Genomic DNA, 16401 nt, shown 5'->3' with positions numbered 1-16401 from the left:
TGGTTGATGTAAGAGACCACCGCTGTGTTGTCGGTGCGCACCAATACATGACGATCTCTTAGGTCCAGGAGGAAGTGCTTCAAAGCTCGAAACACGGCTAGCATCTCCAGGCAGTTGATGTGCCACGTGAGATGGCGACGGCTCCACAGACTGCGGGCAAGGTTGCCACTCATGACCGTTCCCCAACCAGTGAGGGACGCATCCGTCGCTAGCGTTGCGTGGCGACAAGGAGCTCCCAGCACCGGGCCCTGAGACAAGAACAAAGGCTTCCTCCACATGTCCAAGGCACGTAGGCATGGCCGCGTGACCTTGATCATGCAAAGCGGGCTTCCCCTCGGGGAGAACCTCTTGGTCTTGAGCCACCACTGTAGGGGTCTCATGTACAGCAGGCCAAAAGCTATCACGTTGGACGGAGCTGCCATCAGACCCAGCAGTTTCTGAAACTGCTTGACAGTGAGTGACTGGCCTTCTCTGACTCTCGCGACTGCAGTGAGGATCGACTCGATCCGAGCAGGAGACAACTGTGCCTGCATCGTGGTCGAATCCCACATCACGCCCAGATAAGTGGTCCTCTGTAATGGAGAAAGCACACTTTTCTTGGCGTTTAGTCTTAGCTCCAGCTCTTTCATGTGAGCGAGAATGACATCTCGATAGGCGGATAGGCGGAGCGTCGAGCCCGTTCCCCGGGGGAAGAAACCGCAGAGCGCGCTTCCGATCCCAGAGAGCGGACACCGGATCTGGCAGGTGAATTCGGACTCGGCCGTCTCCATTCCCTCAGCCAAATCCAATTGCGAACGCCAAGAATGCAGCCGCCACTCAGCCTTGGCTGAAGCGGGACCCGCACCGCGAGGAACGTTGGTGAAGGCTCCCTCCTCGAAGAGAGCCTTCTGGGAGTGAAGCGAGCGCAGTGACATCCGCTCACAGTGCGGGCAGTCGGCCCCCTCGAGAGCTGACTCCGCATGCTTCGCTCCGAAGCAGACAACGCACAGACTGTGTGTATCCCACTCGTGATGTAGCGAGGGCAGGGAGGAACACACAGCCTGAAACGCTGTCCGCTTTCGTCCTTATGTTTTGTTTTCTCTGTAGCCTTTGCCATGCTATTTCTTTTTTGCTTTTCAGACAAACAACGTCAAATAAGACTCACAGAACGAAAAGTATGACACAACACAGAGCACTTGCTGAATGACAGAAAGCTGATGCCGATTCCACCGCACGTGCTTTTATAGCTTCCTGGTCGCTACGTCACCCGCCCGTGATGTCTCGCCCTTCAATTGGACTGATTACACATGTGATTCAGAGCGTGGTCACGCTGAAGGCGTTCCCATAGCGTTTTCTGACACAGCTCGAGTTCCTGAAGGGGAACCTTTGTTCCTTTCTTCTATTTGACAGATGAAACTTGGCATCTTTGATGTTTTGCTGCATATGTGTCACATGCTGCTCAAAGACCTTACACCTACAACACACTCTCTTGACAAGTATTTTTTTATTTGTCAAAATAGTGCTTATTTACTATGAACTATTTGTACAATCTCAAATGTATGTTTTTGTATTAATTGTTTTGTATTTTTAGGGGTGGAACTTTCATAATGGCATTTTACTTACAATTCATAATGTTTCAAATGAGTTTGTACATTGCAAACTAGAGCAATCTTTTGTATTTGTAATGTGTGTGTGTGTGTGTTTTTCTGGTGAACATGTTACTTCTGAAACCTTCCAGAACATATTTTTTTAATTCTGCTTATCTCCTTATCTTCCACAATTTTTTAAATGTTGTTTAGTTCCTTACATTTTCATAAAATATGAAACTTGTATTGCTTACTACTTGTTTTAATACTTTGTCTTTATTAGCTTTTTCGAAGCTGCAGTAACAACCATAATAACCTGATGCCAGTCCTGCTTCCTGAAACTAGAGTGTCTGAATATTGACTTTTATTTATTTATTTATTTATTTTATCATTATTATTATTATTATTATTATTATTATGACCTTATTTCTTCAAAAATACCTTGCTTTAAAGACTGACCTGTATAAAGAACACAAAACCTTATACATTGGTACACAATGGTACAGTGGGGTTATTGCAAAGTAATTAAATGGGTAAATAAATAAAAAATAGTGTCAATAGCATTCTTGTCCTCTAGACTCGACTTGTTAATTTTTAACACACAAGTATGGTCATATGCATTTTGCAAGAAGTATGTTTACATTAAGTTCTTTGCCATCTTGAAGAGAGTTAAGAGCTAGAGACGCAGACTGATCAATCCAAAGACCGAATGACTGACTAAATAAAAAAATAAATGTAAAGACACTGAAAGGTGTTAAAGCATTTATGATCGAAATAGTTTTGTGGAACGAGTCACTTCTTTGGGTATTTTACTCACACAACTTTGGTAAGTCATTTCAAGTTCATCAATGATTCATGATGTTTGTAATTATTAATTTGAAACTGAAATGAAGGTAGATAAATGTGCTAAAAATAATACAAAAATGATACAAAAATGAAACAAAAACCAATCAGAGTAAGATTAAATTAAAACAGGAACATAATTTCAGCGGAAATGTTGTCAGCTGATTAATCTGTATCATAGATATTGCCATTTGATATGTTGTGAACATTATTGTGCAATATTAGTAATCTTAAGAGAAAACTATTTAATCTGTTGATTTAAATGTTTTGATTGTCATACATATTGTCATGTATGTGATTGTTATTTGTGAACAAGAAATACATATTTGAAGTGTTAAATGGGGATTGTCACATTTTGATAGCTCTAAATGAACGATTATAAAGATTATTCTTGACACACTCTTATATTGTATCTGATTTGATGGTTGTGAAACATTAAGTGTAAAAATTAATGATTGCGTTTGTGCAGGTTTCTTTCTTTCTTTTTTTTTGTTTTTTTAAAGAATGCAGCAAACCAGTTGAATTCCCAGGGCATGTCAACAGACCACCTAGTTGAGTGGAGCTCTTCACCTGGATTGACTGTAGTCTCATGAGAACAGATAAGAATCTCAAACACTGAATATCTTGAATTCCATTTTTTTTTCAGTGACTGAAAATTACAAGAAAAGGACATTGATAGTTTTGTACAACAATTGTTTGGCTATTTATTCAATGAATTGCTATTGAGCATATTGTATAATTACAGTATACAGGGATCCCTCAACTTTGACTAGTCAATAATAATAATTAATCATTTTATTATTATTAATCATAGCAATAAGTAACATGTAATTAAAAATCCTTAAAACAAGATAAACATACTTTAGAAGCAATTCCGCCTAATGTTCTTTACTTGGGTAATAATTTGGACTGTAACTGGCACCATAAATATAATCAATGTAATCACCAGAAATGGCTGTAGACCACTAAAAAAAAAAAAAAAAAAACCCTTCTGGCATCTGTCAAAATAATGTAAGGTTAACAAACACATTGGAAAAAAAATAGGATTTAGGAAAGTGGGAAATCTCCCAATATTGTCTCTCTTTTCACATGCTTTCTCTAAAGGCACAGCTGCAACAAATGGCCTGTGTTAAATCCTAATGCAATTCTGTAGCACTTTACATGTGCTTTCCCCCTCCCTCACTGGAATGACATTGCACTTCCAAACCACTTTCAGTTTGTGTTTCCTGGAAAAGGATGTTCACGTAATCAATTTTTAACTCTTTGCATCCTGAACTTAAATATTTCACTGTGTACATTAGACAATTAATTTTAGATTATTTCAAAAAGGCCTTTAAGTATTCAGCTTTATGTTCTTATTTAGTCTGATAATACTTTAAATGTGATAATACTTTCAAAATACATTGAAATAAATGTGTTCCCCATATTCGGCAAGTGGAAACTGAAAGTGAAAATGATAAAGGAATAGTATATAAACGAGAACTGTGACATAAGCTTCCAGACTAGGCTGCAAGCAGAGAAACAGCGAGTCACCTTTCCTTCTGAGAAAAGCAACAAAGAATGGGAGGCGAAGAATCAACATCAAAACCGGACAGTCCACAGTCAAGCCCAGGTGAAATTAGGCAGTGATCATTTAAATATATTTAGTGTTAATATGATATAATATGTATTCTGACAGGACACACAGATGTGCTATAGATATTCATAGGGAGAGATAAAACAATTTATTTCTAAACTATGTCATCATTATATAGACTTTATCGCTCTCTCTCTCTCGCTCTCTCTGAGGGTGTCTGAGAGCTTTCACATGGAGAGCGTGATTGTTTGGGTTTTCTGCCTTATACTGTACTCAATTTCATTTCTCAGCAATAACAAAAATATTTTGAATGTAAAGTCAGTTTATTTATTTTATTTTTTTGAAGTGTCACTTTGTGTGAACTGTTAGTAGAGTTTGTGTCGGAATAGGATGGCGTCCTCCTTGGCGGGGGTGACGCCACATGTTTCCCTTCGTATTGGCGTTAGGTGATTAAATAAATTACTTTTTGGATACCACGTTTGGCAAGACTGTTGATGTGAGAGATTTGCAATGCAAAGGGAGCATTGATAAGGGCTAAGTTCTGCTCTATCAAAGATATGGATGCCCCGAGCACTTTCTTTTTTAATCTCGAAAGAAACTGTGTGCATCACAAACAGATGTGTCACCTTCGTCGTCAGCATGGATCAGTAACATCAAATCCAGTTGAAATGAGAAAGATAGATTTTTATAAACAGTTATATAGTGCTGAGTACGTCTCAGTTACATATGTAACCCTCGTTCCCTGAAGGAGGGAATGGAGACGTCACGTCGGTAATGACCGACGAATTGGGATCTCGCTTAGAGAGACCAATCCACTTGAGTTTAAACTAAACGAGCCAATGCACATTGGCATGTGATGATTGTATACAGCTGCTGCTGATCGCAACCTGAGTATAATTAGGCAGCAGGTGCAACGCATATTCAGGTTTTCGCTGAGGAGCCGAGCCGGTGACCCAGCTGCTCAGCAGTGGTACAGCAGCCGTGGTGATGGGACGTGACGTCTCCGTTCCCTCCTTTAGGAAACGAGGGTTACATACGTAACCGAGATGTTGCCTTTCAGTCGGTCACTCTCGGATGTCACATCGGTTATGACAGACGAATTGGGATCCCTACCAAAGCGCCATGGATGCTGCCCCTTCCAGTGTCCTGTGCGAGCCTCTTTCGCCCCTTTTTGGTGTAGGCCGGGGCTCGCAAAAAGAAGGCCAGTCACTGTTGTCGTAGCACTACCCACTCAGTGAGATTGGATAACACTGGGAAAACTTACCCGTTTCACTTAGAACAGGAACTTTGCGGAAGCCCCATACTTCCCGAAGGAGGTTTCGGAAGCACTTACACATATGAACAACCGTCTAGGTGCATATTGAAGATTAGAGGTGATTGTAACCCTCTTGGAAAATAGCAGGAAGTCTGCCAGGGAAACACGGGCTCTGAGGCTATACCGTAGACTTCCACATATAGGATCCACTTAGGTCTCTACATATGGGACCCAGCCCTCTACCGGTTCTCACGGATTCATCGAGTGAGGGCTTTGCACCGGACGTTCCGCCATGTCTAGCTGCCGGGGGGTTGGAGAAGCTCGACAGGGTCTACAGTACGGACACTCTGAAGCAGTTATAGCAAGCCAACACTAACTGGGGCCTCTCATTGCTTCTACCCCTTTGAGGTGAGAACACAGGAGGATAACGGCTCCACACGAAGGTTATAGAAACTAGCAAACGTGTTGAGGGTCACCCAGCCTGCAGCTCTACAAATATCTGCTAGCAAGGCGCCACGAGTCAGTGCCCAGAAGGATGCAACACTTCTAGTAGAGTGAGCTTGCAACCTGAACGGGTATCCTCTGCTTAGAGACGGCATTCCCCTTCTGCCGGCCTCCGTGACAGACAAAGAGCTGGTCTGAGGTCCTGAAGCTTTATGTCTGGTCTACATAGCATCTCAAGGCTGGGACGGGACAAAGCAAAGCTAGGGCTGGGTCTGCCTCCTGTGGGGGCAGTGCTTGCAGGCTCACCACCTGATCCCTGAAGGTAGTAGTGGGAACCTTGGGCACATAGCCGGGCCGGGCCCTCAGGATTACCTGGAAGTCGGCCGGTCCAAACTTTAGGCACAAATCGTTGATCGAAAATGCATGCAGGTCCCCTACCCTCTGGATGGAGGCCAGTGCAAGCAGGAGCAGAGTCTTCACTGATAGAAACTCCAGCTCAACTGTCTGCAAAGGCTCAAATGGGATCGAGAGAAATTTCAGCTCGACCATCTGCAAAGGCTCAAATGGGCCCTGCTGTAGTGCTGTGAGCACTAGAGTCAGGTCCCAAGAGGGTATAGAGCGGGGCCGTGGAGGATTTAGCCTTCTCGCCCCCCCTAAGGAACCTGATGACCAGGTAATGCTTCCCCACCGACTTCCCTTCTATGGGGTCATGGTTGGCAGGAATCGCAGCCACGTAGACTTTAAGGGTGGAGGGTATGGAGGGGGGCCGTGGAGGATTTAACCTTCTCGCCCCCCTAAGGAACCTGATGATCAGGTCATGCTTTCCCACCGACTTCCCTTCCACGGGGTCGTGGTTGGCAGCAATCGCAGCCATGTAGACTTTAAGGGTGGAGGGAGACAGCCTTCGCTCCAACCCTTGCTGCAGAAAGGACAGCACAACTCTGATCGGGCATTTTCGGGTGTCTTCTCGGTGAGAAGAGCACCACTCGACGAACAGGTTCCACTTCAAGGCGTAAACGTGTCTCATAGGCGGTGCTCTCGACGAAGTGATGGTGTCAACTACCTCCTGGGGTAGGTCACCTAGAACCTCCGCGTCCCGTCCAGGGATCAGACATTAAGTTTCCAGATGTCTAGACGCCGGTGCCACAGGGTGCCCCATCTCTGAGTCAGTAGATCCTTCCTCTAACTCAGAGGAATCTGCCAAGGAGGGGCTGTCACGAGGAGCATCAGTTCCGGGAACCAGGTCCGAGTGGGCCAATAAGGCGCCACGAGCAGGACCTGCTCCTCGTCCTCCCTGATCTTGCACAGTGTCTGTGCGAGAAGGCTCACTGGGGGAAACACATACTTGCGAAAGCCCCACGGCCAGCTGTGTGCCAGTGCTTCTGTACCGAGTGTTCCTTTGGTCAGGGAGTAAAACAACTGTCAGTGAGAAGTCTCTGGAGAGGCAAACAGGTCTACCTGAGCTCGTCGGCTGCCCGGTTGCGCAAGCCCGCAATGTGAATGGCACGAAGCGACCTCAGATGCTTCTGACTCCAAAGGAGGAGGTGGCAGGCGAGTTGCGACATGCGACCGGATCATAGACCACCTTGTCGGTTGATGTACTCAACAGTCGCAGTGTTGTCCATGCGGACCAGTACGTGCTTGCCTCGTAAGCGCCCTTTGAGACGGATCAAGGCAAGGCATACTGCCAGCAACTCAAGGCAATTGATGTGCCAATGCAGTTGGGGGCCTGTCCAAACCCTGACACTGCAAGCCCGTCGAACGTGTCCCCCCAGCCGGTGGTGGAGGCATCCGTCTGAACCACAGCATGCCTGGAGACCTGTTCTAGGGGCACTCCTGCCCAGAGAAACGCAAGGTCTGACCACGGGGTGAAGGTTTGGCGGGAGGCCGGTGTGACTTGGACTCAGTGAGTTGCCACGCCCACCTCAGGACTCGGCCATGGAGCCAGTGTTGAAGAGGTCTCAGTCACAGCGGTGTGACTCCCACTGCAGCTGCCATATGCCCCAGGAGCCTCTGAAACTGTTTGAGTGGGACCACAGTCCTGCTCTTGAACATATTCAGGCAGTTCAACACCGACTGAGCACGTTCCTGCGTGAAGTGTGCTGTCTGTTCAACCGAATCCAACTCCATTCCGAGAAAAGAGATCCTCTGCGTCGAGGAGAGTTTTCTCTTTTCCCAGTTGACCTGAAGGCCCAACTGACTGAGGTGTGAGAGCACCAAGTCCCTGTGTTCGCAGAAATGATCTTGAGACTGAGCTAGTATGAGCCAGTCATCGAGGTAGTTGAGAACGCGGATGCTCTGTTCTTTAAGGGGAACAAGGGCTGCCTCCACAACTTTCATGAAGAAACGGGGCGACAGGGTCAGCCCGAAGGGCAGGACCTTGTACTGATATGCTCATCCCTCGAACGTGAACCGCAGGAATGGCCTGTCGCAGAAGGATCCAAACATGAAAGTACGCGTCCTTCAGGTTGATCGCTGCAAACCAATCTCGGGGACGGATGCACCCGAAGATGCGCTTCTGCGTGAGTATCTTGAAAGGAAGCTTGTGAAGGGCCCGGTTCAAGACGCGCAGATCCAAGATTGGTCTTAACCCACCGCCTTTCTTGGGTACAATGAAGTAAGGGCTGTACAACACCGTTTTCATATCGGTTGGAGGGACAGGCTCAATCGCATCCTTCGGCAGTAGGACTGCGATCTCTGCACGCAAGACGTGTATCTGCCTCCTTCACTGAAGTGAAGTGGATGCCCCTGAACTTGGGAGGACGCCGGGTGAACTGAATCGCATAGCCGAGTCTGATGGTCTGAAGGAGCCAACGAGACGGACTGGGGTCCTTTTGTCGAGGTTTTGGGTACCACCGACCGTGAAGTCAGTGGCGGGGAAAAAATAAACAAAAGCTTGTCCGCCTGGCCCTCCTCCGAGGGAGGGAGTGGTGCGTTCACCATCTCCCGAAGAGCAGCTTCCTCCATCTCTGGGTCACCCGTCTCAGGGCCTCTTGCTCTTCCGCTTGCCACCAGGTTTGGCGGGGGCCTGGACGGGCGGGGCGGTTGCCCTGCGGCCGGCTCCACGGTGAAGTTTTGCTGGAGGCTACTGCATTTGCTGTGCGGGAGTGGGGGTGGCGGCAGGGGGCCGCCCTCGGTGACAAGCAGACTGAGGCGCTGCCGCCGCCAACCGGGTGGAGGCAGCAGCTGCATGCCGGGGCAGGATGTATTTGATGGCCTCGGTGTGCTTCTGTGCGGTGGAGAACTGCTAGGCAAAGTTCTCCACTGTGTCGCCGAAGAGGCCGGTCTGAGACACAGGGGCATTTAAGAACGACATCTTATCGTGTCCCTCATGTCAGCCAGACACAGCCAGAGGTGGCATTCTTGGACCACCATAGTGGACATCGCAAGGCCCAGAGACCACGCAGTGACCTTCATAGTGCAAGGCCAGTAGCGGTGCAAAGCTCCCTAAGAACATCTGGGTCATGCCCACCCTCGTGCAGGTCCTTCAGTGCCTTGGCCTGATGAACCTGCAACAACACCATGGCGTGTAGGGCGGAGACAGCTTCTCCGCAGGCCACATAAGCACTGCCGGTCAGAGCTGACGAGTACCTACAGGCCCGGGAGGGGACCAATGGCTTGCCCCACCAGGTGGCAGCGGTATTTGGACACAATTGCATCGCAACCGACCGCTCCACTGGAGGGATTTCCGTATACCCCCACACTGCCCCACCGTCGAGGGTGGTGAGGGAGGACGAGCCACTGGGGCGGCTTCTGGCAGTGAAAGGTACCGTCCACGACCCAGTGAGCTCATCATGCACTTCCGGGAAGAAAGGCACTGGGGTGGGGCCCTGAGAACCAGCGCAAGCCAACCCGAGAAACCAATCATCCAGCCTCGAGGGTTCAGGACGCGGTGGAGGCTTCCACTCGAGCCCAACCCTCTCGGCGGCCAGGACAAGAATAGCCACCATTTCCCGATCCGTATCCGGCATTGCTGGCCACCTAGAAGGCGGCGGCGCTGCCGGATCATCATCTCCAGAAAGATCTGGCTCACCCTCCGATGCAGCGATCAACATACAATCGGTGGTGGGAGCGCCGAAGGATACAAGTGGTACCCCACGAGAGGGTCCAGCCTGTACCCTGGGCAGCTCCACTGGCTGCGAAGTGCCGGTAGAAGGAGGAGCCCTCGGTGGTTGGTTCCTCGGAGGGGAATTCCTCACCGTCACCGTAAGATCAGTTCGGCTACTGCCAGAAGTAGCGCCGCCCCCCCGGCTGCCGCCAGGGGGAACTCTAGATCTAGGTAGAGGCACAGGCAACCCGCCCCTTTGCAGGAAACGGAGCCTGGTCCGCAACTCTGTTACGGTCATTTTCCCACAATGAGAGCATGAGTCGTCCACAAACGCCGCCTTAGCGTGCTTAACGCCCAGACACGTGAGGCAGCGATCGTGACCATCACCCGGCGCCAGGTAATTACCGCATCCAGAAACGGACGGGTGGAAGGGCATATTTGAAAGACGCATCTTTAAAAAGACGTCCACCCCGTTGAATGCTCTTTTAGAAATTACTCTTTTAGTGTGCTGAAGCGCACAGGGGAGATGGCCACCTGCAACACAAACGGGGTAGTGCAGCCTGATGTGTGCAACCCACTCGACACGGGGAGAACCACTGCCGCTGAAGCGCCTTACCACCAACACCAGTTCTTCCCAAGAGCTCGCTGAACTCGTTGAGTTTCTTCTTTGCAAAGCAGAAGTCAGGAGCAGAACGAAACAACCGCTGAGTATGCGTTGCACCTGCTGCCTAACTATACTCGCGCTGCGATCAGCAGCAGCTGAATGCAATCATCGCATGCTAATGTGCATTGGCTCGTTTATTTTACTCTCGAAGTGGATTGGTCTCTCTAAGCGAGATCCCAATTCGTTGGTCATTACCGACGTGACGTCGAGAGTGACTGACTGAAAGAGAACTGTGATTCTGTGCTGATGATTTGTTCAAAGATCTACCTCAGCTTGGGGATGAACAGAAAAGGACACTGGACACGCTAATTACTTTTAAAGAACTTACAGAAGCAATGCATGAGCTACTTGTTGGACGTAGTCCTGGAATTGATGGTTTACCTGTGGACTTTTATCAACATTTCTGGGATACAATAGGACAAGATTTTATGAAGTGTTGTTAGACTGTATTAGAAGTAAAACCCTTCCTACGAGATTTGTCCTTGCTCCCAAAGAAAGGGGACTTAGGATTTCTCAAGAATTGGAGGCCAGTCTCTTTGTTATGTTCTGATTATAAAATATTTTCAAAATGTTTAGCCAATAGAATTAAACATTGTCTAGACTTATTGGTTCACAATGATCAAACTTATTGTATACCTGAAAGATCTATAGTGGACAATCTTTTCTTATTGCAGGATGTAACTGGTTTTAATCAGTCTAATCATGTCAACATTGGAATTATGTAATTCGTTCAGGAAAAAGCATTCGACAGAGTTGACCATGAGTATCTTTTTTAATGTTTTGAAGAATTTTGTGTTTGGTGATAATTTTATATCTTATATTCGGTTATTGTATAGTAATGTTTCTTTTATTGTCAAAGCAGGTGGTGGATTAAGTGCACCAATACCTGTCACAAGAGGGATAAGGCAAGGTTGGCTGCTTTCTGGGCAGTTATATAGTTTGATGATTGAGCCATTGTTGTGTAGATTGAGGAGGGTTCTTAAAGGAATTGTAATTCCTAGTATAAACGATCATTTTAAATTATTTTTTCAGCGTATGCTGATGATATTACAGTTTTTATTACAAGTCAGGATGATATTAGAGTTTTAACTCAAACTATTGAAATATATGAAAAAGCCTCCTCTGCGAGAGTTTACTGGGCAAAAAGTGAAGGATTTATTATTGGCAGGTGGGAAGAAACTGGGTTTCTTAAACTTCTGGGGGTGGGTTACATTGGCGACAGGATGGTTTGAAAGCATTAGGTGTTCTTTGGGGAATTACCATTTTCAAAAGAAAAATTGTGAGGGTCTGCTGGAGAAGGTGTCTGCTAAATTGTCAAGATGGAATTGGCTATTACCACAATTGGCCTATAGAGGGAGAGTTCTGGTTATTAACAACCTGGCTGCATCAATGTAGTGGCATAGGACTATTGTTTTGGAGCCACCGGAATAACTAATTTATAATATACAAAGGACATTTGTTAATTTATTTTGGAGTGGACAGCATTGGATCCACGCAACAGCACTCTATTTACCAGTTCAAGATGGTGGTCAAGGCTTGGACTTGAGGAGTCGGATCCGGCCATTTAGGATACTGGCTTTACAGAGACTCCTTTATAACAAAGATGTGGCATGGGCCAAAACTGCAAGTGTTTTTTTTTTTTTTTTGAAGCAGGCAGGTGGACTTGGTCTTGATAGACATCTGTTTTTAATTATGTTAGAAGAGTTAAGCCTGTCAGAGCTTCCGCTTTTTTTATAGATCTATGCTACTGGCATGGAGAACTGTTTTTAAGAGTGGAACGAGATGTGGATGATCAAGGATACTCGACTCCAGAGGAACCACTGTTTTTTAATCCAATGATTCAGACAAGGCTGTTGTTTTCTGTAAGTGTGAGGACATGCTTACTGAGGAATGGTGTTCAGAAGCTTGGACATCTTCTAGATGGGAGGGGATGGAAATCAACAGAGGCACTTCAAGAAATTATAGGTTTTAAGTCTGTACGACTTGTCTCAAAATTGAAGGAGGAAATCTGTAATGCATTACCTAGAGGCTGCAGGAACTGGATTGGACTGAGCTCAATACAGGACATGAGAAATGCGCAAAGTTTTCCAGAAATAAGAGTTTAATCTGTCACAAATGAGGAAGATGAAGGTAAAGATGTGGACTCAATTTTATCTTTTAAGACTCCTCAGTTACACCTTTTTATAGATGCATCTAAGAAGGCTAGATATTATACTATACTATATTTTATACATCGGGAATTGTTAAAGAGACAAAGAACCTCTAGATGGTCAGGGTTGCTGGGACCAGACTTTCTCGTTAGGGACAGGTGGAGGACCCTGTAGAGAAGCGAACTGTTGACCTGCAGTGGAAGATTATTCATGGGGCCATAGCTACAGACGGACACGAATCCAGCAGTTGAAGGGAAATGTCAATTTATGGGGAGCAAGAAGAAATAGAACATTTGTTTTTGAGGTGTAGTAGATTGCAAGGTCTTTTTTAATTTGTTTAAGATTTTGTTTAGTAATTTTAATGAAGAATTTTCTGATTGAGTGTTTATTGGGGGAATTAAATATAAGTTCCCTTTCAAGGGAACTTCGAACTGCGTCCTCTAGGGGTTGCCTCGTCGTGACCCGTGTCTGAAGCATACATTGAAAAAACACCAACAACACGTTGGCCGGCGACAGCCCATGACGTCACTACCGGTGCGACTATTAGTATAAATAGGCGCCGGGAGAACATGTCATTCTCTTCTTCGTCTTCACTGACTGTTTTGTTTGAAGCGTGCATTTGAACGTGGTAAAAGCAATCTCTATCCTATTATTATGGCGAGCACTAGCAGAACGTTTAGAGGATGTGTGCATCCGTGTTGTCCTTGTTTAACATCTCCGAGGGGGCAATCGGCGTGCACTGCGAGCGTTTTTCCAAGAAAAAGCTCCGCTCTCGTTTGTCTCTCTTTTCGAGGAAAGAGGGGCAGCCATCTGCTTCCCGCAATTCAGGACCCGCCACTGCTAAGGCACGGAGGAGAATGAGTTCGTGGGGATCGCAGGTGGATCTGGCCGATGAGTTTGAAGAGGGGTTTTCCCTCTCGCGATCATCGGCTGTGGACGAGAGTGAGCCGCTGGAGGATGAGTTATTTCATTAACATGGTCTGATCCAGGGGCCAGTGCTCTGCTGGGTTCAGCCGAGCAAAAGCAGGAAATGTCTGAGGAGGGCAGAGAAGCTGAGGCTGAGCCTTCCCAACCCTCCTGCCCTGCGTATGATGAGCTTTTGAAGGTTATGGATCGCGCCATGGCGAGGCTTTAATTGCCGTGAAGCGGGCGAAGAAAGTGACGTTGCGAGGTATCTCGATGAACGTTATTTTTCTGGCCATAACCCTCCAGCTCAGGTGAGCCTTCCATTTCTTCCTGATTTGCATACTGAGATCTTTTCCAAAGGGTTGCCTATGAGCGCGCTATTTCTGAATTCGGAGTTCTCCTCTCACGTGAGAGTTGAGTTCTCTGTTTTTCCCAGAGCACCTGGAACCAGCAGCATGAGGTGAACATAGGCCCTTCACTCCACCTCTCTGATGCGCTGAGATTTTTGGCTAGCTTACAGACGCTTACCCTCTGATTTCTAACGATCATGCTGTGCGAGCCCACTCTCTCGTTGAGAGCTGGGTCTATGCTCCCTCAGAGAAGTAAATTATTTCTAGCTGTTCCAGCATTGGAACATGCGGTAGGTCGAGCTCCCCTCTCGTTTGAGAGCTGGGTGTTTGCCCCCTCAGCTAGAGATTTACTGCTAGCCATTCCAGCTTTATATCTTAGATCGAGTTGGTGACTCGCAAACATATTGGGTTTGGTATGCACCATTCCATCTATGAGCTGCTCTTTCAGAGTGCCACGAGAGCCCCCTTAGAACGGTATCCTAAAATCCATGTTATGGTAAGTGCGCACGTGAAGGCTTTGTGCACTTTCTAAAATCCACATTGTGGTAAGTTCGCACACTAGTTCTTTGCGTTCTTTTCTAAAATCCTGTATGGTGAGGGCTTCGCGCGGTTGCTTCGTGCCCTTTCTTGAGCTGGTTAGAGCCCCGTTCACCTTGGGCGCCACTCCACCTAGGTATCCTAGGATACCTACTTTAACAGGGTGTTGCTACTAGGGGTCTGTTGAGACAGTTCCTTTCAGAGCTTATGCAAGAGCAAGCGGTAGCCCCTGTGTGACAGGCCAAGACTTAGTGTGATACTAGGTTCTTGGTCGTATCCCCTTAAAGGAATCCATTATGATTCCAAGCCTTGAGCTCTACCCCGGGCCCAGGAGTCTGGCCCTAACAGGTAAGTTTGGGTATGTAGCCTAGGCCTTTGGCCGTCTGACGTCCCAGGGGCAACTCACCATGAAAATGGTAAAGTTGGTACTTAGTGCTCGCCATGGTTCTGGCCCGCATTCCCCTCAGCATGGCGGCATGGGTACCGTTCCCCATAGCGACCCCTAGAGGACGCAGTGTCTCGTTCCCTACTCAGAGAACCATGGTTACATAAGTAACCTGAGACGTTTTTAGTGAGGAGGAAAATGTGTTTACGAAATTATTTAATTGGAACAGCTAAACTGGCAATTTGGAAAACAAAAAAGAATAAAGGTTTGCAACTTGCTACAGTGGATCATGAAATGATGTTTGGTAAAAGGAAGATTGAAAATTGAGTTTGCCTATTATAGGCTTATAAATAATGTTGTAATTTTTTTGTGATGTGTGGGGTGTTAACGAGGTCCTTTGTATAATTCATGATGATTAACTTAGTAGTGAATTTTTAAGGTTGTTAATTGTGCTTTTTATTTATTGAAAGGTGATGTAAATATATAGAATTAAAAAGACCATGGAGGAAATTTGATTGGGGGTAAGTTCATTACATACTATTCATTGCTAAGTAGACAATAATGTTTAACAATACTTATTATTTCTTTGTTGTTTTATTTTCATGCCTAGTAGACTGGGATTTCAGGGGGCAAAATCATATCTATCACATATTATTAGTAAGTATTTTATATTTATGGAAAGGGTGTGGTTGTTTGTTTGTGTGTTTCTTGCGCTGGCACAGACAGAAGGAAGTGCTGAAGAAACGTCTAGAAGAGTTCTCTGTGAGTCATCCAGATGGACAGATCATCAAGATCCTGGTAGCTGGACAAATCGGAGCAGGGAAGTCTAGTTTTATAAATTCTGTCAACAACGTCTTCCGAGGACGGATCACATCTGAAGCAATAGTTGATCAAAGCAGGGGCAAAAGTTTTACAAAAAGTGTAAGTATTATATTCAAATAATAATGCACATATATAACATGCTTGTTTTTTCCCCAATAACCTAAAATTATTTGATTGAATGTGCATTATGGGCATTTTGGCTATGTGTACATGTATTTATGGTTTGCTTTGTTTCCATATTGTTTCGTAGTTGAAATCACACAGAGTCAGAGGTGTAGATTGTGATTTGCCTTTTGTCTTGACTGACATAATGGGTTTAGAACCTAAACTATTGGAGGGGTCTCAGCCAGAAGATATCATCAGTGCCATATTTGGACATGTGAAGGATGAGTACAAAGTAATAAACCATGTTGCAAAAAAAAAAAAAAGGGGGGGGGGGGGGGTTTGTTCATGTGATATTTTCAGATTTTCTGTCTCTATTTTATACCTTAGTTCAAAGAAGAGGAGCCACTTAGTCACAAGAGTGAAGATTACATCAGTGACCCTTTACTGTCTGATCAGGCTTTCTGCCTGGTTTACGTTGTGGACGCAAATACAATCCAATTTGCAAGTGATCGACTTGTTGACAAATTGAGGATCATCCGCAAAAGAATCAGTGATAAAAGTGAGACTGACATATGAATATATAATTTTTGTTTTAATTTTGAGGAGTGTGTAGTTACAATCTACTGTACCCCAATACCAAGGTGAAATTTAAAAGAAATAGAAAACATGGATGTTTAAAGGAGTGGGCATGATATATACAGTTGAGATCAAAAGTTTACATACACCTTGCAGAATCTGCAAAATGTTAATT

At 45.9% G+C, this 16401-nt stretch overlaps 1 protein-coding gene across 1 annotated transcript in view; it reads left to right on the top strand.

Moving 5' to 3' along the window:
• The first annotated feature begins 15020 nt into the window (after nucleotides 1-15020).
• LOC107702564 (interferon-induced protein 44-like) overlaps nucleotides 15021-16401 on the top strand; it is a 2345-nt gene continuing 964 nt past the window's right edge. The window contains exons 1-5 of the mRNA XM_016504920.1: nucleotides 15021-15027; nucleotides 15211-15244; nucleotides 15446-15644; nucleotides 15796-15942; nucleotides 16038-16209. Coding sequence (XP_016360406.1) covers nucleotides 15021-15027; nucleotides 15211-15244; nucleotides 15446-15644; nucleotides 15796-15942; nucleotides 16038-16209 — 559 coding nt within the window. The remainder of the gene's footprint in view (nucleotides 15028-15210; nucleotides 15245-15445; nucleotides 15645-15795; nucleotides 15943-16037; nucleotides 16210-16401) is intronic.

Source organism: Sinocyclocheilus anshuiensis, unplaced genomic scaffold (assembly GCF_001515605.1).
Source record: "Sinocyclocheilus anshuiensis isolate Anshui unplaced genomic scaffold, SAMN03320099.WGS_v1.1 scaffold210, whole genome shotgun sequence".
NCBI lineage: Eukaryota > Metazoa > Chordata > Actinopteri > Cypriniformes > Cyprinidae > Sinocyclocheilus > Sinocyclocheilus anshuiensis.
The sequence above is the reverse complement of the archived record's forward strand: the minus strand, read 5'-3'. Positions and strand labels throughout refer to the sequence as shown.